The sequence below is a fragment of the Typopeltis vanoorti genome, chromosome 16, assembly GCF_054136105.1.
Source record: "Typopeltis vanoorti isolate ZY-2024b chromosome 16, IOZ_Tvanoo_1.0, whole genome shotgun sequence".
Classification (NCBI taxonomy): Eukaryota; Metazoa; Arthropoda; class Arachnida; order Uropygi; family Thelyphonidae; genus Typopeltis; species Typopeltis vanoorti.
This window is the reverse complement of record NC_143564.1, coordinates 63,462,544-63,485,183: the sequence shown is the minus strand read 5'-3', so window position 1 is coordinate 63,485,183 and position 22,640 is coordinate 63,462,544. Positions and strand designations below refer to the sequence as shown.

Here is a 22,640-nt window from a genome sequence, read left to right as displayed (position 1 = left end):
GGAATTCAAAGAATAAACTTTGGCTTCTGACCTAATGTCCATCAGATGAAAGCAAAAAATGGACATTCCACCTTTCATCTGGTGCTCCTTAGTAGATATCCACTGGATGTTGGTGAAGATGGACTGGCAGTTTGGAACTTAGTTGACCAATTCTGTATCAAATCTTGGTGTGTGTGTGGGGGGGGGGGGAATTGAAACACAATATGTCATGCTGGCTGGAGCATTGCTGGGTTAAGCAAGGTTCCCTCATTATAAAAACAAGCACCGCACTTGAATTCTCAGCAGAGTTTGAAGAAAACATTGATGTTTTCAGCAGTGAAGTTTTTTGCAAGAATAGAAAAATCCACTTCATGGTGGAGGGAAGAAGTTAAAGAGGTGGGAAAACAGAGTATATTGAATTATTGAAAGTTCCTAGAACTTTCAATATACTTTGTTTGAGAAAAAAACAGAGAAAAGAATGTAAGCAAGTAAAGCAGTGTGTAAAAGTAGCTAAACAAAAGTTATGGTTTAAAGACTAAGAATATAGGAAATAAATATCAGGAAATTGGCAAAATGTTCTTTGAAGCTATTGAAAACCTCAGAAATGGAGAAAATTATACTTTAAAGGAATCAGAGATGATGAGTGGCATAAAAACAAAAATAAAGCTATTCTGCATATCTGGTGTAATCACTTTGTAAGCTTATTAAATGAAATAAGCAGTGACTGAACTTTTGTGGGATGTATTGAAGAGGAATACAAATTAGTAGTCCATATCAATACTTGAGCTAGAAATGGCCATTAGAACACTTAAAATGCAGAAAGGAAATTGAAGTAGGACAGTATAGCAGAGAGAAAGGAAACTTTGGAAGAACCCTCTCACCAGGATAGTTTCGATATCTGGAATCACCTTCGCTTAGGCATGAAAGATGTGGTAGTATGATCCTGGCTTAATCTCTCATGCAAAAAAAAAAATATATATATATATATATATATATATATATATAAAAGATCATTCTAAATAGGATTGGGGCCAAAGTTGAGATGTAGATGCCTGAGAAACAGGCACATTTCAGGAAAAACAATGATGCCAGAGATCAGATCATTAATCATTGAGAAGTATAAAGAGTTGAATTAGGATTGATGGGTCAGCAATGAGGTATGCTGGTGATACAGTATTCCTTTGTAATGAAAGAGGTTAATGAGCTAATGACATTAGCTAGACAAAGATTATGGTTCTCAAAGGAAATATAGACATAGTAGCTCCTGAGAAACAAGTGTACCTTAACAGAGAAATAATTGAGGAAGTTGGTAATGTTTTATAGACTACCCCAAAGCTTTTGACAATGTTCAGCATGTGAAATTGTGGGAGGTAATGAAAATAATGGGTTTTTCTCAATTGATAAGGTTGATATCTAACTTGTACACCAAGCAAGCACAGTAATGACGAATGTTGGACTAACTAATTGGCTTCAGGTAGGCAGAAGAATTAGGCAAGGAAGCATTTTTCTTCTCACTTGTTTAGTATCAATGCCAACATCATGCATGTAGCATTGGATGAGCTTGAAACAGGAATTAGGATTGATGGGTCAGCAATGAAATATGCTGGTGGTATAGTATTCCTTTGTAATGAAAGGGGTTAATGAGCTAATGGGTCAGCAATGAGTATGCTGGTGGTACAGTATTCCTTTGTAATGAAAGGGGTTAATGAGCTAATGACATTAGCTAGACAAAGATTATGGTTCTCAAAAGAAATATAGACGTAGTAGCTCCTGAGAAACAAGTGTACCTTAACAGAGAAATAATTGAGGAAGTTGACAAATTCCAGTACCTGGAATCCATCACTAATGTGAAGAATTGCTATTCAGTATCAGAAGATTAGGAATAACAAAACAAAATAGTCAGAGACTTGTCTGAAATCTGGAAGGATAGATCTGTGTCCACAGGAAAAAAGCTGAGGGATTCTGGTTGCAGCTGATTTTAAAATAGCAACTTTTTGATGTGAAACTTGGAACCTGAAGAAGTCTGATAGGAAAAGATATATGCTTTTGTGATATGATATTACAGTAGACTATTGAAGATTTCATATACTGAAAGGCTTATAAATGAATGGTTTTTGGAAAGGATCAGTAGAACTTTTAGATTCCTTAAGAGTATTGACAGAAGAAAGCTTGAAATACTTGGGATTGAAGGAATGGAAAGAGGTTTCTCAAAACAGTAAGAAAAGGTAAAGTTTCTGGGAAAAGAATAAGAAGTGATAGCCCTCATTGAAGCTTCCATTCCTATATGCCTAGTGGAATTCATTTTCTACCCTTCTGCTTAGATCTCGAACAAGGATTACTTTTTCCATTTTCTTTGTGTCGGCTGCCTGCTCTGATTCAAAATTCCTCCACTTCTTAATAGAACCTCTTGTGGACCATATTCACAAATAAATGCCATTGCCTATTTCGAAGTTGCCCATATAACTTTACTTGAAATTGCCTTCTGATCAAGACGTTTATTTTCATATTTGATCAACAGGTGAGATCATAGTCAGGTCTCACCTGTTTTTGTCTTACCAAGTGTGTCCACATGTTACTTTTTCAAGTTTTTTTTTTTTTTCAAGTTTGATTTCCTTTCCATTAATAATATACTCTTTATATTGATGGTTCTTATCTTTGGTTCCTCTGACATTGGGTTTATTTGTCCTCTTCTAGATGTTGGGTCAAAGTTTCTTTCAGTAGCTGGCTGTTTGCAAGTTACCTGAAGAAAACAGCATGGATCTTGTTTAAGCAGATGATGCCCCAACTGGCATGAAATCTCATGTTGTACCATCATATGTATTTGTTGCTTAAGCCAGTAGAGAGTATAGTAGTTCGGCCTGCTGTCACAGATTGCTAGTCCATCCTTGTTCATTCGGTACCTAGTGGATACTTACTAACAGGATGCGGATGCACCACACAAGAGAAAAGATTGGACATGAGGTCACAAGCCCAGCTGTTCTCTGCATTCCTTAAAGGCAATGTGGAGGTCCCTTCCCAGTTATTTGGTTTTGACCCTTGAGTGACCCTAGTAACAAATGTTTAATGTTTACCATGAGTTATCATCTAGATTTTCTTGCTTCATTTCTATTTTCAGTAAGAGAAAACCGCTAACATGCTAGCTACGGAAACTGATTAACTTATAAAAGTTGCCATTATAGATTCTGCCACTGCTAGTCAGCAGGGAATTTTCTTGCTTGCTTCACCTAACTTTGGAATTTGTTCAAGTTGACTACTTGAAGCAGTCTGATATCATTTGTCATAGGGCTTATTAAGTAGGCTCTCATTATATGACTTATTGCAATTAGATTGCCTGCTTTTTGTCTGGTAGCACATTAAATGTGATGACGAATGGATTTCTGTCTTCAGACTTTGCAACTAATATTGGGTTTCTGCAGAGGTCTGTTTTTTCTCCTACTTTTTTTTTTTAATCAGTGACCTTTTCCAGTTGAAAGTTTCTTTTTCTGTTCAAATGCCCATACTAATGAATCATGTATTTATGCTTAAGTTCTGATTGATTTCCACATCATTGTTTAATGGAATGAAGCAACGCAGGAAGACAAAGATTTAGATTAATTAATGCAGTTAGAAGAGAAAATAGTCCTGACAAATAACAGACTAATTTGGAGGGAAATTGTTGATAGGAAGTTAGAAATAATGTAAACTTAATCATGCAGTACTGTCATAGTATCCTGTACATCCCCTTAGAGCAGTGTTTCTGAACGTGGGGGCAATTAGAAAATGATGTTGCATTCGTCACCTCATCACTGATATACTCAAAACACTCACCATTGTTGGCAAGGGGGGACATCAAAATCTTTGAGGCATTGAGGTGGGGCATGATCCAAAAAATGTTGGGAAATACTGCCTTAGAGGATATATACTGGAAATTTGGTGATGAATCTTTCTCTGAATGGCTAGATTTTTATTGATTGATATAGGATATTCAAGATTAATTGTATAGACGTGTTCCAAAAGAAGGAAAGTATTTATGATCTAGAATAGTGATTAATTTGAAATGATATTGTAGAGTGACAAAGTACACTCTTTTATTAATCTTCTTCTTTATCCTGTTTCAATTCACTTTTAGATATAGACTGCTACCTTAACTATCCAATTCTTTCTGTTTTTTTATCCAACATTCATCATCTCATGCCACACCTTTGTAGATCATTCTTCTTTGTTCGTTGGTGACCTTATATTCTCTTTCCTTTTTTGGCATCTATTCAGTGCTAAATTTTGTCCATTTACTTGTTTTACAATACTTCATAATATCTTTTACTTCAGTCATTTACTTCCATTATTTCTAATTCTATCCCTTTTTGTTGTGTACAGCATTTTTCTTCTCAAGGCTGGCTTGGCTGCACACAAACCTGTCTTCCTTTTTTTTTGTTGTTGCCTGTGTCTCACTTCCATAGATAAATACTCAAATACTGCACATATTAAATATCTTTCTCTTTAATCATATAGGCAAATTTTCTGTCATAATCTTTATACAGCAAATACTTTTTTCTTGTGTGATACTTTTATTTTTTTTCTTTTTCTTGTTTTTCCTTAAAACCAGCTAATTGACTGGGATAAATAGTTCCCCACAGTTTCAGTAGGATTATCTGCTAATTTTAGTTCAGTTTGATCTAAATTGTCATCAGTTTTGTTTTAGTTATATTAATCTATAAACCCTTTTTTTCTTTTCTTTGTCAAGATCATTTAGCTTTTCCTGAGCTGATTTTTTATTTTTTGCTAAAAGAACAATGTCATCTGCAAAACATAAATAGTTGAGTTTTTCCATTAATATTATTTCCATAATTTTCCTATGAGACATTCTTAAGGACATCTTCTAATGTAGCAGAAAACAATTTGGGTGATATAGGATCTCCTTGCCTCACTCTTCTTAATTCCAAATTCCTTTCCCTGATCTAATTTTATTATGGCTGTTGAGTTCTGATCTTTTTAATAATCTGATATGATTATTAAGACACACATATTCACAAGAATAAAGAATAATAATTTTATGATTACAGATATCTCAGTTAGGCCATCATCAGCATAATGACAAGGTAAAGTTAAAACAAAGAACATTTAGCCTATTTACAGAATTCAGCCACACGCCAATGCCATCATATGGATGGTTACAATATAAAATGAGATTGCAACTAAAGCTAAAATTAAAATAATTTAATGACACAGCATTATATATTAAAGGTAGGGGGGAGGGAAGGAAAGCATGCTATTACTTACCAATGGCAAGCAATAGCATACTTCCCAATAGCAAGCAATAGAATCTTGGCAATGGATAGACAGTCATTCCAATTTAAGTTTAGGCAATATGGAAGTACTTCAACACTCTCTTTAAATAACCATTCAAAGCTAAACTGGAACTAATGTAAAAGATGAGTATGCACCACAGGATATTGTGGTCAGTGTCCATTCCATGCTGTGCAAGGCCAAATTTTTCAGCTTTATTGGTGTTGATGTAGTCATTCTTTCACCAGATGTCCTATTTGTCCAAAGTATGAATGGAGGCTGTTTGAAGTTTTTTTTTCCCACTTGGTTAGACTATAATAAATTTAGTTTAATCCTTTATCCAAGTGTAAGCAAACAAAAGTTTGTGCCTGAAGTATCTTCAGGACTGAGGCAACTCATGGTAAAGGTGGACCAAGTTCTCATCACTTCTTGTCTTAGTATCTCCCATAATACAACACATCTCCTTGTGGACATGTATAATGCTATGCATTAAGGAAAGGGCCACTACCTAGACCGGTTTCGACCTTTATTCTGGTCTAGTCAGTGGGAGCTAGATCCAGAAGCAATGGAGAGGTCATATTTACTTATACGAGTTGCCAAAAGGTGTACCACCTTGTTATTAAATTACTCTGGATTTAGAGAAAGATGTTGGAAGTTTATTTTCCACTTGGTTAGACTATAATAAATTTAGTTTAATCCTTTATGCAAGTATAAGCAAGTAATGTTTGCTCCTGAAGTATCTTCAGGACTGAGGCAACTTGTGGTAAAGGTGGACCAAGCTCTCATCACTCCTTGTCTTAGTATCTCCCGTAATACAAAGCACATCTCCTTGCAGATGTATTCCAAAGTTTTCCAGTCCAGCAGTTTTCTCTAAATCCGGAGTAATTGATTAATAAGGTGAGACACCTTTTGGCGACTCGTATAGGTAAATATGACTTCTCCATTGCTTCTGCCATAGTATCACCACCTCTGGCTCCCACTGACGAGACCCCAAGGTCGAAATCGGTCTGGGTATTGGTCCTTCCCTTAATGCATAGCATTATACATGTCTGCAAGGAGATGTGCTTTGCATTATGGGAGATACTAAGACAAGGAGTGATGAGAGCTTGGTCCACCTTTACCACGAGTTGCCTCAGTCCTGAAGATACTTCAGGCGCAATCGTTGTTTGCTTACACTTGGATAAAGGATTAAACTAAACTTATTATAATCTAACCAAGTGGGAGAAAAAAAAAAACTTCCAACATCTTTCTCTAAATCCAGAGTAATTGATTAATAAGATGCGACACCTTTTGGTGACTCGTATAGGTAAATATGACTTCTCCATTGCTTCTGCCGTAGTATCACCACCTCTGGCTCCCACTGACAAGGCCTCAATAAAGGTTGAAACCAGTCTTGGTAGTGGTCCTTCCCTTAATGCATAGCATTATACATGTCTGCAAGGAGATGTGCTTTGCATTATGGGAAATACTAAGACAAGGAGTGATGAGAGCTTGGTCCACCTTTACCATGAGTTGCCTCAGTCCTGAAGATACTTCAGGCACAAACTTTGTTTGCTTACACTTGGATAAAGGATTAAACTAAATTTATTATGAATGGAAGCAATTACAATGATAGTTGTAAACACCAGGGAGAAGGCTGCTTATCTTTAGTGGATTGCAACCAGGGGGAGATTTTTTTGATAGGGAAGAATGTAGAGACTCCCCTATCAACAAAATCTCTCTCTAGTATTTACCAGGTTCAGTGTGATTGTCTCTGCTCCTACTTTGGATGAACAGGATGTTCAGTCGAAAACCAACAGCAAAAACACCAATCTTATGTCACCAACAAGAAACGTGATAAACCTGGCCTTACACATCATGTAGTGGACACTGACCACAATATCCTGTGTTCCATTACTCATCTTTTACATATTGTGCTTAAAGTAGATTTCACTGGCCTGATAGCTGTTTCGAACTGCTGGATCTCTTGGGAGACAATGTAAAAACCTAGAGAGAACAAAAAACTCTTCCCAATACCATAAAAATCCTATATGAGAAAGTTAAATTGAAGCCTTTTTGGCTCTAACTTCTGTAATTGATTATGTTCCTATTTGAGAGTTTGTGATGAATTTAACTTTCTGACACAGGATATTGCTTTAGTATTAAGAAGGTTTATATGCTCTAAGTTTATATATAGAGAGAGAGTAAATGCTTGATATCTGATGAGAACCAACTATCTGAAACAGCTTTCAATGCATTAATAAAAGCAAATATATGACCTCCTGGGCAGAATTTGACTTTCAAGTATTGCAAGCCAAGGTAACTCTGACAAAAGTGAAATTCTCATAAGCTTGTTGTTAAATCTAAACATTTAAAAATTTTAAAGTGAAATATGGAAAAAGACCATAAAGTATGGATGGCTCCATAATATCCTCCATTTTTACCTATTTAAATTATAATAATTTTATATTACTGACAAGTTATCAAATGTGATTCAAATTTGAAAATGAAAAATAAAACTTCACCACACATTACAGCATAAAAGTGTTGGCTACTGGTAGTGATCTCCCCGCCCCATTTTACTAGCAAACTACTTGATAAGAACAATAATGCTGTGAAAAAATCAACTTGGATCAGCTAAGTTTAACAAAAATCTTTATTATATGAAACGCAATGTGGTTTTATTGTGTTTGATTTCTAATCATATAATAATATTATTGTCGTCATCATCATCATGCGTATAAAGGATTTAGGCATAGCATGGCCTGTTCCGGCCTTAGAAGTCATCGTTTAAGAGGACGTCCTGGTTTTCTTTTTCCTAATGGTTTATAATTTAAGGCTTGTTTTGTTAATCTTTCTGTTTTCATTCTTTGAACGTGATCCATCTCCATTTATGTTTATATTTTTTAATTTTTTCTATTACTGGTTCGTGGTTTAATTCTTTCATAATTTCTTCGTTTCTTTTGTGATGTAATAAGGTATACTTTGCAGTTTTTCTCATAAACTTCATTTCTGCTGTTATTAATCTTTCTTTGTCTTTTTGTTTTATTGTCCAGATTTTGCTTCCATACATTAATACTGGTAGGGCTAATGTATTGTATACTTTTAGTCTGGTTTGTTTTTGAACTACGTTTGGTTTAAATATAGAGTTAATTACACCTGTTATTTTTAAATATAAAAAAAAAAAAAAAAAAAAAATTGCAACATATATTTTTAAATATATGTTGCAATTTTTACATTTATATCTTTTTCATTTTCATATGTGATCATACATCCTAGGTAGTTAAATGAATTCACCTGTTCTAAGATCTTGTTATCTATTACTATTTTAGTAATAGATAACAAGTTCTTGCTGGATCTTGTCCTTTAACGGCCATAGTTTTTGATTTTTCTGTTGATATTATCATACCATAATCTTTGGCTATCTCATTTAGATCTAAAATAGTTTTCTGTAAGTTATCTTCAGAATTTGTATTTATTATTTGGTCGTCTGCAAAAAGGAGAGTGTTTAAGTTCACCATAGGAGAAACTTTAATTCCTTGATGTAAATTTTTATTCCATTTTATTATTATTTCATTTAAGTAAATATTAAAAAGAGTTGCTAAGAGGGGACATCCCTGTCAGACCCCTTGGTTTATCTCTCTCGTATATGATAGCTCCTGATTTAATCTTATTTGTATTTGATTATTTTCTTATATATACTTGTGATAGATTTTAGGCTATTGCATTTTTTTTCACCAGAGGGCAGGCCAACAATTGTTGCAGCGGTTGATCAGTATCTTTAACAAACCAGTTTGATTGTAGTGTAGCTTGTTCTCTGTGTATAGTTATATGCTCCAGAAGATGACCTTGACATAAAGGTCGAAACATCGAATGTAGATTTTAGTTATATTAAACTAAAGTTTTTATTCATACACGGTAGTTGTCTCCATAGTTTTCAAAAATGCATTCGGATCACCATGTAAGCTTAAAAGAAAGGCTTTTAGGATATTATTTGATATTTGTCTTTCTTTTAATATGTTAAATAATATGTTTCTTTTAACTTTGTCAAATGCTTTTTCAAAGTCAATAAATGCAATATGTGTTTTTAAATTGTATTCTCTTCTTTTCTCTATAATTAATTTTAGGCAAAAGACCAAGTCTATACATGATCATCCTTTCCTAAATCCATTCTGTACTTCTAAAATATAGTTTTCTGAATATTTCATTAGTTTGCTATTTAAGATTCTGCTATATATTTGGTAACAGGAATTTAGTATACTGATACCTCTATGGTTTTTAGGGTCATCTCTATTACCTTTTTTAAAGATAGGAATCACAATTGCTTTTTTCCATTATATTGGGGTTATACCAGTTGAATAAATTTTATTTAAAAATAAGGGTCTTTCTTTGAATCTTGTTCTTGCGTGTTTATATACTTCTGAACCTAGCTTATCTTCTCCAGGTGATTTTTTGTTTCTTGTTTTTTTCAGGCTGATTTCTAATTCTTCTTTAGTTATTTCCTTTTCATTTTTGTTAATTGTTTGCTAGTTGTCTTTTTTAAAATATTTGTCTGACCACAATTCGGTGTAGTAATTTAGAAATTCTTCTAATTTCAATTCGGTGTTTAATTTTATGTTTTCTTTGGTATCTGCATTTAAGTGTTTCAAAATCATATATACATTGGGTCTTATTTTATATATATATTATGATGTTATTGTATTTTATTTAAAAGAAACACAAAAGGTGTATAGAATCATCACCATCATGCTTTTCAAGGATTTAGGCCTGTACCGGCCTTAGAGGTCATTGTTGAATCTCTTTAGAGATGTCCTGGCTTTCTTTTTCCTAATGGTTTGTATAAAATAATGAATAATATTATATTTATTGAAGTCGTTGAATAATTTCATTAATTTGAAATAAGATTTTAATCATGTTCTGTTATCTATCATATAATACTCATTTCACTAAAATTAAAAATCATAATAAATTAAATACTTTTGTAATAACTAAAACACTTTTTTTGAATGTTAGTCAAGTGGGTGTTTTTAATTTATTGTCCTGCATGTTTCGCCGATTTTTGCTATTGGCATCTTCAGGGAATAGAATTGGTAGGTTATATGAAAGTAAGAGACTAGGTTTTAACTGACAGTTCTAATCATACAAAATTAGTATTGTGCGAGACAATGCACGTGTCTCAGTAACATGATTTATTTGTCATCATCATCATCAAATTCCTGCCATGTATCCTCAAGGGGTGTACAGGATATGATAGTACTACATGAAAAATTTACGTCATTACTAACTTGCTATCTACAATTTTCCTCCAAATCAGTCTGTTACTTGTCAAGACTCCAACATTATCAGATCTTATATTTCTGTCGTCTAAGGCACGTTGTACCGTATCAATCCACCTATATCTTGGTCTTCCTCTGGGTCGTTTTCCTACCAACCTGCAGAGAACACCTGTTTTGCTAATCTTTCCTCTCCCATTCTGTTTAAGTGACCATACTACCTGAGACTAGCTCTGCTAACGCATTCCTGGATGCTGTCAATGTCAAGTTATTTCCTAATATCCTCGTTTTTAATATGATATTGTCATTGATGCCATCTGTTCACGCCTATAATCTTTCTTAGGACTCTCATATCTGCGGTCTGTAGTCTTTGGTCAAGTGTTTTACTTCTGACTCAGCTCTCAGATCCATAAGTTAAAACTGGTTTGAACACTGTCTCGTATACAGCTAATTTAGTGTTCCGACTAATTTCTCTCTTATTCCATATGAAATTTTCATTTGACTCCCACCATACCAGCTTTGCTGATTCTGTTGTCTATTTCTATATTGAATTTACAATCTTCACTAAAAATCGTGCCTAAGTAGCTGAAATGTTTTACTTGTTCCACAGGTTCTCCATTCACAACATAGCTGACATTTTCAATGATTCTGCCTATTTTCATTGTCTTTGTCTTTTTATTGCTGACCTTCATACCATATCTATTACAACAGTTATTCAATTTAGTCAGAGAATCTTGCAGACTTGTAGCGGATTTATTTAGAAGTATAACATCATCTGCATAAAGCAAAGAGCTGACATTAACATTTCCAATTTTGATATCATGTTTAATACCACTTTCCTTTATAATGTGATCCATATAGGTAATGAATAACAGAGGGGATAATGTACATCCTTGTCTCACACCAGATTTAACATTAAACCATCTTCCTGTGCTTCCTTCAATTCTAACTGCTGATTTTCAACTCAAATAACGACTAAGTATTGCTTGATATAATGCCCCATTGACACCATATAACTTGTAGTGTATTGAATAGCTTCTCTCTTGGCACCTTGTCATATGCATTTTCCAAATTGACAAAACTTAAATACAGTTCTTTGTTATATTCCCATGCTTTCTCGACTATTTGTCGTAAAGTGAAAATCTGATCCTGGCAGCCTTTATTTTGCCTGAATCCAGCTTGTTCTTCACCCAGCTTTTCTTCCACAAATCTTCTCAATCGTTTCTCAAGTATACTTGCATAGATCTTGCCAGGAACACTCAGTAGAGAGATAGCTCTGTAATTCTCACATTCAGTTTTATTTCCCTTTTTATATGTGGGTACTATGAGAGCTCTACTCCAATCATCGGGAATTTGTCCCTCTGTCCAGGCTTTCTGAACTATGCAGTGCAGCCACTGTAAGACTCTTATACCACCATACTTCAGCATTTCTGGTCGAATATCATCTACTCCTGCTGCCTTTCCACATTTTAAGCCTTTGATGGCTTTTTCTACTTCAAGTATGGATATGTATTCCTGACTGCATGCCTGGTCAGTGTTTTTTACCACTGTGTTACGAGACATGATGTAATTGGCATGAAAGTTCATTTCTTTGATGTTTAGTGATCTGATTAAAGCTTTCCAAATTTCCGGTAGGATTAGACCTTGATTCTTATTTAAGTTTCCTGTTGAACGGGCGACCGTTGCAGCCTTCTTGAAGGTTCTGGAATGGTAGTTCTCTTCAATGTAGGACATATGACTCTTATCCCACTCAATGAGATGGTTGGTAGAGGCAAAGTGACGAGGAAGGCCTGAAATATCTTGTCTGTTGTTTCTGACATATCCTATGTGTTCTTTCTGTCTCGTTTTGAAGCTTCTAGAGGTCTGACCAGCGTAACTAACACCACAGGGGCAAGATATATTATATACTCCAGAGTACTTGTAGAATTGATGAAAGTCTTTCGGTGATCTTAAAAATTTCCGAATAATATTGATTGGCTTGAATGCTACTCTAATATTTTGTGGTTTTAGAAGGTTAGCCAATTTTTTTGAAATACTGCTGACAAATAGAATAGTTATAGTGCTGATGTATTGGGTGTCGTCACGTTGTCTTTGTGGTATATCCGAAAAGAGAATCTTGATGCAGAGTCTTTTAGGATAACTATTGAAAGATAGCTCTCTGGATATTGTAGTTAATTCTTTTTGTAAGTCATCTTGGTCTGTTGTGTAATGTATAGCTCTTTTCTTAAGCATATGGATAATGCTAAGTTTCTGGGATATATGATGAGGCGAGTTGAAATTGAGGTAACGTCCAGTATTCGTAGGTTTTCTATATACAGACAGGTTGATATTGTTATTGGTTTGTTTTTTTATTATGTCTAGAAATGGAAGTTTTTCATCTTTTTCAATTTCTAATGTAAATTTGATGGTATGGTAGAAACTATTGATTTGGTTGAGATAATCATCCATTAGTTATTCTTTTCTATGATTCCAAATGATAAAGATGTCATCAACATATCTGTACCAAGTTTTCGGTTTTGAGGTAATTTGGGATAAGATTTTATCCTCTAGGTCTTCCATGAATAAGTCAGCACAAGAAGGAGAGAGGGGCTACCCATGGCTAATCCGGTAAGTTATTTGTAGACTGTTTTTTCCCAAATGAAATAGTTCGAAGTTAAACAATGATTGAACAAAGTAGTGATGTTTCTTGGGAACAAGTTGTCTAAGAGTTGATGACTTCCACAACTGGAATGTTTGTAAACTGAGATATGAAGTCATGGCTTGCTAGTATATCATCTTCAGATATAGGGATATTTTTTAATTTTTCAATAAAATGTTGCGAGTTTTTAATTTCTTATTAAGTCTATAGGCCAGTTAATCATTCCACGTAATAGTTCATTGGTGTCGTTATGGTTTTTTTTGTGTAGGATCTGTACTGAGGACGTCATAGACAGACGTGTCTGATAATCTTCATAATCTTTTTTATTTAAGATAACAGTATTGTTGCCTTTGTCAGCTTTAAGTATGATGATGTCTTTATTATTCCTTAATTTGAGTAGTGTTCTTCTTTCCATTTGGTTAGAGTTGGTGTTAGGAGATCTTGATGGAGCGGAAAGGATTATGCTGCTTTTTAGTCTTAAGTCATTAGTTGTTGGGTGTGGTAGCAATGAGATGGCTTTTTTTCTAAGTTGCAGATGAACTCTATTTTAGGAAATAGTAGTAGGTTTTAAGGCAAAATTGAATCCTTTTTTGAGAATTGAGATCTCAGGTTTTGTTAAAATGTGTTTAGATAGGTTTATTATCACTTGGTTATCTGGTAGAGATGGTTTAGAGTTAATGTGATTATCATACAGCAAGTTGAATTTATCAATTTGCATCTTTTTGCTGTAACTAAAGGTTTTGGCATAACTGTTGCTAATCATATTATCTAAAAGTTGCCAGGTCTCTAAGTCAAGGTTATTAGAGATGTCTGTGAACAAGTCATAGCATTGTGAGTAATTGGCTGAGCAACGTTCTCGTATGGCCAATTCTTTCTCGGAGAAGGGCAAATGAAGTTTGGTGGTAAATAATATTAGCTTTTTTCGTTTTAAAATATTGTTTGAGATGAAGAAATTTTGGGATAATGTTATTGTCTCGACATCTTTTTAAAAAAGTCAGATGGTTTAAACACCCAGCAAAAAGGCCTTTTTGCATTTTAAACCTTCAAGATTGCGTACCTTTCGTTTGGTGATCTCGTCGATCCTGTTCATAGTGATTTTCTTCCTTGACTACTTGTATAGTAACTAAAACACTTTTTTTGAATGTTAGTCAAGTGGGTTTTTAATTTATTGTCGAATATGTTTCGCTGATTTTTGCTATCGGCATCTTCAGGGAATACAATTGGTAAGCTATATGAAGGTAACAGACTAGGTTTTAACTGACAGTTCTAATTGAGTGGGATAAGAGTCATATGCCCTATATTGAAAATCATAGTGATTTTCTTCCTTGACTACTTGTATAGTAACTAAAACACTTTTTTTGAATGTTAGTCAAGTGGGTTTTTAATTTATTGTCGAACATGTTTCACTGATTTTTGCTATCGGCATCTTCAGGGAATACAATTGGTAAGCTATATGAAGGTAACAGACTAGGTTTTAACTGACAGCTCTAATTGAGTGGGATAAGAGTCATATGCCCTATATTGAAGAGAACTAGCTTTCCAGAACCTTCAAGGAGGTTGCTACGGTCGCCCATTCAACAGGAAACTTAAATAAGAATCAAGATCTAATCGTACCGAAAATTTGGAAAACTTTAATCAGATCACTAAACATCAAAGAAATGAGCTTTCACGCCAATTACATTATGTCTCGTAACAAATAAATCATGTTCCCGAGACACGTGCATTGTCTCGCACAGTACTAATTTTGTATGAATTAGAACTGTCAGTTAAAACCTAGTCTGTTACCTTCATATAGCTTACCAATTGTATTCCCTGAAGATGCCGATAGCAAAAATCAGCGAAACATGTAGGACAATAAATTAAAAACCCACTTGACTAACATTCAAAAAAAGTGCTTTAGTTATTATACAAGTAGTCAAGGAAGAAAATCACTATGAACAGGATCGGCAAGATCACCAAACAAAAGGTACGCAATCTTGAAGGTTTAAAATGCAAAAAGGCCTTTTTGCTAGGTGTTTAAACCATCTGACTTTTTTAAAAAGATGACAAGACAATAACGTTATCCCAAAATTTCTTTGTCTCAATATTTTAAAACAAAAAAAGCTAATATTATTTACCACCAAACTTCATTTGCTCTTCTCCGAGAAAGAATTTCTATATGAGAACCTTGCTCAACCAATTAGACTCACAATGCTATAACTTGTTCACAGACATCTCTAATAACCTTGACGTAGAGACCTGGCAACTTTTAGATAATATGATTAGCAACAGTTATGCCAAAACCTTTAGTTACAGCAAAAAGATGCAAATTGATAAATTCAACTTGCTGTATGATAATCACATTAACTCTAAACCGTCTCTACCAGATAACCAAGTGATAATAAACCTATCTAAACACATTTTAACAAAACCTGAGATCTCAATTCTCAAAAAAGGATTCAATTTTGCCTTAAAACCTACTGCTATTCCTAAAATAGAGTTCATCTGCAACTTACAAAAAAAGCCATCTCATTGCTACCACTCCCAATAACTAATGACTTAAGACTAAAAAGCAGCATCATCCTTTCCATTCCATCAAGATCTCCTAACACCAACTCTAACCAAATGGAAAGAAGAACACTACTCAAATTAAGGAATAATAAAGACATCATCATACTTAAAGCTGACAAAGGCAACAATACTGTTATCTTAAATACAAAAGATTATGAAGAAAAAATTAAAAATCTATTAGCAGACACGTCTGTCTGTGACGCCCTCAGTACAGATCCTACGCAAAAAAACCACAACGACACCAATGAACTATTACGTGGAATGATTAACTGGCCTATAGACTTAATAAGAAAGCTAAAATCCATGCGCCCGTTGACTCCAAGATTGTATGGAGTTCCTAAAATGCATAAAGAAGGTATATCATTATGTCCAATAGTTGATTGAATCTATTCTCCTACTTACCAACTGTCTAAAGATCTAGCCAATATTTTACAACAACACATCCACAACTCAGATACTTATGTTAAAAACTTGCAACATTTTATTGAAAAATTAAAAAATATCCCTATATCTGAAGATGATATACTAGAAAGCCTTGACGTCATATCTCTGTTTACAAACATTCCAGTTGTTGAAGTCATCAACATCTTAGACAACTTGTTCCCAAGAAACATTACTACTTTGTTCAATCATTGTTTAACTTCGAACTATTTCATTTGGGAAAAAACAGTCTACAAATAACTTACCGGATTAGCCATGGGTGGCCACCCTCTCTCCTTCTTATGCTGACTTATTCATGGAAGACCTAGAGGATAAAATCTTATCCCAAATTACCCCAAAACCAAAAACTTGGTACAGATATGTTGATGACATCTTTATCATTTGGAATCATGGAAAAGAATAGCTAATGGATGATTATCTCAACCAAATCGATAGTTTCCACCATACCATCAAATTCATATTAGAAATTGAAAAAGATGAAAAACTTCCATTTCTAATAAAAAAAATCCTAATAAAAAAAATAAAAAAAAAACCAATAACAGTATCAACCTGTCTGTATATAGAAAACCCACGAATACTGGATGTTACCTCCATTTCAACTCGTCTCATCATATATCCCAGAAATTATCCATATGCTTAAGAGAAGAGCTATACATTACAACAGGCCAAGATGACTTACAAAAAGAATTAACTACAATATCCAGAGAGCTATTCTTAAATAGTTATCCTAAAAGACTCTGCAACAAGATTCTCTTTTCGGATATACCACAAAGACAACATGATGACACCCAATACATCAGCACTATAACTATTCCATTTGTCAGCAGTATTTCAAAAAAATTGGCTAACCTTCTAAAACCACACAATATTAGAGTAGCATTCAAGCCAGTCAATACTATTCAGAAATTTTTAAGATCACCGAAAGACCCTCATCCATTCTACAAGTACTCTGGAGTATATAATGTACCTTGCTCCTGTGGTGTTAGTTACGTTGGTCAGACCTCTAGAAGCTTCGAAACGAGACAGAAAGAACACATAGAATATGTCAGAAACAACAGACAAGATATTTCAGGCCTTCCTTACCACTTTGCCTCTACCAACCATCTCATTGAGTGGGATAAGGGTCATATGCCCTATATTGAAAAGAACCTTCAAGGAGGCTGCTACGGTCGCCCGTTCCACAGGAAACTTAAATAAGAATCAAGGTCTAATCCTACCGGAAATTTGGAAAGCTTTAATCAGATCACTAAACATCAAAGAAATGAACTTTCACGCCAATTACATTATGTCTGATATCAAATAAATCATGTTCCCGAGATACGTGCATTGTCTGCACAATACTCATTTTGTATGAATTAGAACTGTCAGTTAAAACCTAGTCTGTTACCTTCATATAGCTTACCAATTTTATTCCCTGAAGATGCCGATAGCAAAAAACCGGCGGAACATGTAGGACAATAAATTAAAAACCCACTCGGCTAACATTCAAAAAAAGTGTTTTAGTTATTATACAAGTAGTCAAGGAAGAAAATCACTAAATACTTTTCTGTTTTGGATTTGTAAATTTAAATTTATGGAAGATCTCGCGTTGTTTTTCCAGAACTCGAAACATGCACGATTAGGAAATAGAAAATTTCTTGGGACAGAAACCCTTGCTGTGCATCATCCAAATCTTGTACAGTTGTGATTGCCTGTAGTTACTGATATCATCTCTGTTGCCCTTTTGATGTTAGAACAGTGATTTATGCCACTGAAATGTTTTTTTTTTTTTTTTTTTCTGTAGTTAAAATGACATTAATCATATCCAGTATGACCTTACAAAACTGTGAACCTCCTCATTTTATTATTTTTTGCTGACTTGAGGACTTTTCCATTATTCTTCTATTACGATTGGTAGGTCTGTATGTCCCATTTAAATTTAATATGGGATCTGGATCTGATTCCCTTCTTATGTATAGGTTCCTGTAAAAATCTCTATTTTTTTTTTTATGTTGTACTGTACTTTTCTTTGGAATCCATTTTTTTTTTTCCTACCATGCAACTCTTGTGCAATCAGTTTAGAGAATTTTTGTTTTTTATGATGTTTTTTGAACAGTTCTTAAATTGTATTTTCTAATATTATTTTGATTTCGAACTTTTACATTTCTGCAAATTCTGCATTTCCTGTGCTATTATATTAAGGTCACACATAGATGCAGTTGAAAAATTATTGGAAATTAAAAATTCCAATTGTAATTCACTGATGATGGTTCGCAATATGTAAACTCAAATATCTTTAGTTTAACTAGTTTTAATGGTATAATTTTTCAGCTGTGTCCACATGCGACCTTGATGCCTAAAGATTAATGTATGAACACTGATTAATCCTTAATCAGTGTTCTGTCTGTGCTATTTTTTTGTCTTTTTCTTAAAGGAAGAATGAATATTCTTCCTTTTTTTAAAGATATGTCCTTAAAATAAGTTTTTCTCTAGATGTTCTATTTACTGGTAATGATTTTTTAAAATTTTTAGTAACTTCTATTATTGTCGAAGCTATTTCCTCTTTGGTGTGAAATAGGTCTTACTCATTCATACTTCTTTCCTTCCATAACCTTGGGATTTTATTAATATGCATGCTTAAATAGTAAATGTTATCATGCCAGACCATGCATTATAACATGTGAGAACTAAAAGATTATGTAGTTTCAGGCACTCCTAGGCTAACAAGCTTGGATGTAAATGAACAAGATTTTGATTTAGTTGGGCCTCCTCCCTCACCTTTGTCAAGTTGTTCATGGAATGGTTTGAAGAGACAGCAGTAAATAAAGCAACATTGAATGAAGCCTGTTAAATGAATGTTATGTTGATGACATCTTGATTGTTCAGGAACACTAACACTGCATCTAATTTTGATCTTTTGTACATCATTTGAATAATAACAGAGCCAGAGATACTGAAAGATACTAATAAGTTTCACCCTTGGAGATCAGAATTTGGACCTTCTGAAAAACTCTAAAACATAATACTCAATCCAATATACAAGATCCTCCTTACATTTAGATGTTGAATTGCTTCACACAATGAACTCTTTATGCCAAAAACAGCTTAAGTTCTGTTGTTATGATAATGAATGCTGTCACTTTTAAAGATGCAATTACTAGCTGCCCCATTTATGATTATCTCTAATAATTTCCATATTATTTATGCACTATAAAAGATGTAAATTGAGAATTCTGAATGCAGTGTATATTATCAGTAAAATTGTGGAAAAGATTTGTGATCAGTGGGAAGGAAGGTAGGTAGGTAGAAAAGAACATTGCAGAAATAGCATTGAAACTCTCTACCACTAATCAAAATGTTTAATGAAGCCTCATTTGACAAAATTACTTTAGTTCTGGGTGGATGGGTTTTATTGCAATTCTGGGATATAAAAACTTCACCTTTCATGTGTGTGCTATTACCTATTAATTCCTTTTTTTAAATAGGACAGAGCAAACAGTCTCTTCAAGCAAGTCCATGATGGTAAAACTTTGAAAGGCCGAAGCAATGATGCTATAGCATCTGCTTGTTTGTACATAGCCTGCAGGCAAGAAGGCGTTCCTAGAACATTTAAAGGTACTGTTACTCAAGATTTTAACTACATTAATAGTTCAATATCTGTTTTATTTTATTTATAAAATAACACAGATTTTCAGCATCATTAAACAACAATAAAATAATATAGATATACTATTTATATCCAAAAGGCATATTATTATATTATATTATATACAAAAGACAAAAGTGATGAAAATAGGGAGGAACAGAACTACCATCTCAACCACCCTAAACGGAGAACAAATAGAACAAGTAGACAACTTCATATACCTTGGATCAAAACTAACAGAAACAATTGATGAACTCAAAACAATCAAACACAGAATAGCGATAGGATGGACCACCATGGGAAAATTACAGAAAATCTAGAAAACAAACAAGATATCTAAACAAGCCAAAATCAAATTATATGAAGCAATAATTATACCAACAGTCATCTATGGAGCAGAAGCGTGGACAGTTAAAAAAGAGAGGAGAAAAAACTGCTGGCATTTGAAATGAAATGCTTAAGAAAAATAAATAGAACAAGTTGGATAAAAAAGAAAACAAACATCACAGTCAGACAAGAACTATTGTATAAAAAGACAATAATAGAAAAAATTAGAAAACAACAACTGAGATGGTTTGGACACACTGTACGCATGGATGCAGACAGACTTCCTAACGTCCTAATCAATACTTTTCCAACTGAAAAAAGAAGACCTGGAAGACCAAGAATTACCTGGCTGAAATTAATGAAGAACATCTCGGGATGCAAAACATATAAGGAACTTTTTCGAACAGCAAGGAATAGAGAAGACTGGAAGATCCTGCTCAAGAGAAGACTCAACCCGTCTTAGACGGAAGAGAAGAAGAAGAAGATTTATATCACTTTAGCCATAACAAAATACAGGAATCCTGCACTTTACACAGTTAATGTATCCTGTGAAAATGTGTTAATTGAATATAATAAGCAATTCAAAAAATGTAACTTATCATTAGGCTTTCAAAATATTTTCTAATATTTAAAAAAAAATTTCATTTTTATCATTTTTACTGCCAATATAGCTATAAAGGATAATAAAATGTGTGCAACAATTGAAAGCTTATTAAACACTATATTATATGTATTCATAATCATATAGGTATATTTAAAAGACTAATGATTTGTGTTTCACTTTAAGTGGGAATTCATTTGGTGTATTTGTATGATTTGTGGTGACACCCTTTGGTTACAAATACCTTTTGTAACTAAACTAAGAAATAAAAATTTCTTTCTAGGATTCCATCAAATCTGCTTACTAGAAAAGCTTCAACACTAGATAATACTGGAACCTTTGTGCGTGAAGGTTCCATTATTACCTAGTATTATTTGATACTTCCACATGAAAGTTGCTTTGGTACTGCACTACTTAACAGAGAAAACATTGTTTGGTTGTATAACAATAATGAATATTAATTGCACTTTGTTTTAAGAATTCTGATATCAAAAGAAAATACTCAAATACCATAAACATGGTATTATGGTAGGTCTTATTTCTTTAGTTATTTATTCTTTGTGAAACAGATTAACAAGTTTGCACAAAAACAAAAGTTGAACTATCAGTTTAAAAAAGTTGCAGAAATTCTTAGGGTTTCAAGCAAGGGTTTCCCCTGATGTTAAAATGTGTTAAATCCTATTATCTTTTGTATCATCAGAAATGACTAGTTAATTGGTTTTGTTTTAATTCGTGTGTGTGTTTGGGGGGGGGGGGGGTATATACTGGTGTATAGTTGACGAAATTCAGTTGCAATTATTTGTGTAGTTTTTAGTTATTTTTTGCTGTTTAGTTCGTATTTTGCATCATATTTCCCATGAGGACAGTATGATGCCATATGTAAACTAAACAAAACCAAACTTGTACACACCTGAGTAAAAGTTGCCCTGGCATCATATAATTCATTACATACTGTAAAATGTTGGCCGTTGGCTGCACCTTGTAATATTTTTTGCGCTTTTGTACTGTTGTGTGTTAATGTTTGCTGATTGCTGCGTGTATATGCTTATTTTATTTTCTTATATTGTTCTGCGATCTATATCATCCCTTTCTATGTATCTAATTCCATTCTTTATACTGAATCAATGTTGTTGTTCTTGTTATCTCTTACTCTACCTTCCATAACTCTATTTTTATACCTGAGAGTACTAGAAATTTGTTTTCGTTAACGACTGCGCCACCAGTGGTCCCGTCATGGTATAAGAAATAGTAGTACTTCCAGTAGGTCTTTATCTAATACAAATCCTCTTCTAATTAAATTACAGTTGTGGCTTTTTTATGTGCTCCTTATCTTATCTATCATTCAGCTCACGGGATCGAGTTTATTTGGAAACAGTGCATTGCATATTAAAGATCAGGTGGTACTCATTGAATATAAATAACAAACATCTTTATTAAATACTGAGACTGATTATACCATTCATACAATAGGGAAATTGCTTCTTGTATCTTTAACTTAAGCTACGCTCTATATGACAAACTTCTACAGCAAACTCCCACAAATATGTAACATCTGCAATAAAATTTATAACTCCTATTTTAAGCAAACTATTTTAGAACAGAATCTCTATAGTAATTTTCTGCATTTATGCAGCATAAAGCCTTACAATTAACAATTAAACTTTTGGCCCATTTACTTCTTAGGAAATTGCTATGCTCTGGTCTATACACTTAATAATTCCAACCATAAATTTGCACCGATTACTTTCAGGCTATATCTATCTTAGCAGTCCATTTAAGGTAGTTCTCTTACATCACATACAAAATAATATGCAACAAATAACTCACATGAGTTCTTTCTCCCTTTAGTGCACCTCTTCTCTGTTCATCTCGGAGTCCTTAGTTTCCTTTTCCGTCTCAGGGTTTGGATTCTTTCCTTAGAGGTTCTCAGAGCACCAGCATCTCATTCAGCACTGTTGGCGGGGT

General features: G+C 33.7%; 1 protein-coding gene across 1 annotated transcript in view; it reads left to right on the top strand.

Annotated features, from left to right (window-relative positions):
• TfIIB (transcription factor IIB) overlaps window positions 1-22,640 on the top strand; it is a 117,454-nt gene that overhangs the window by 49,873 nt on the left and 44,941 nt on the right. The window contains exon 6 of the mRNA XM_090406122.1: window positions 19,587-19,716. Within this exon, the coding sequence (XP_090262248.1) occupies window positions 19,587-19,716 (130 nt within the window). The remainder of the gene's footprint in view (window positions 1-19,586; window positions 19,717-22,640) is intronic.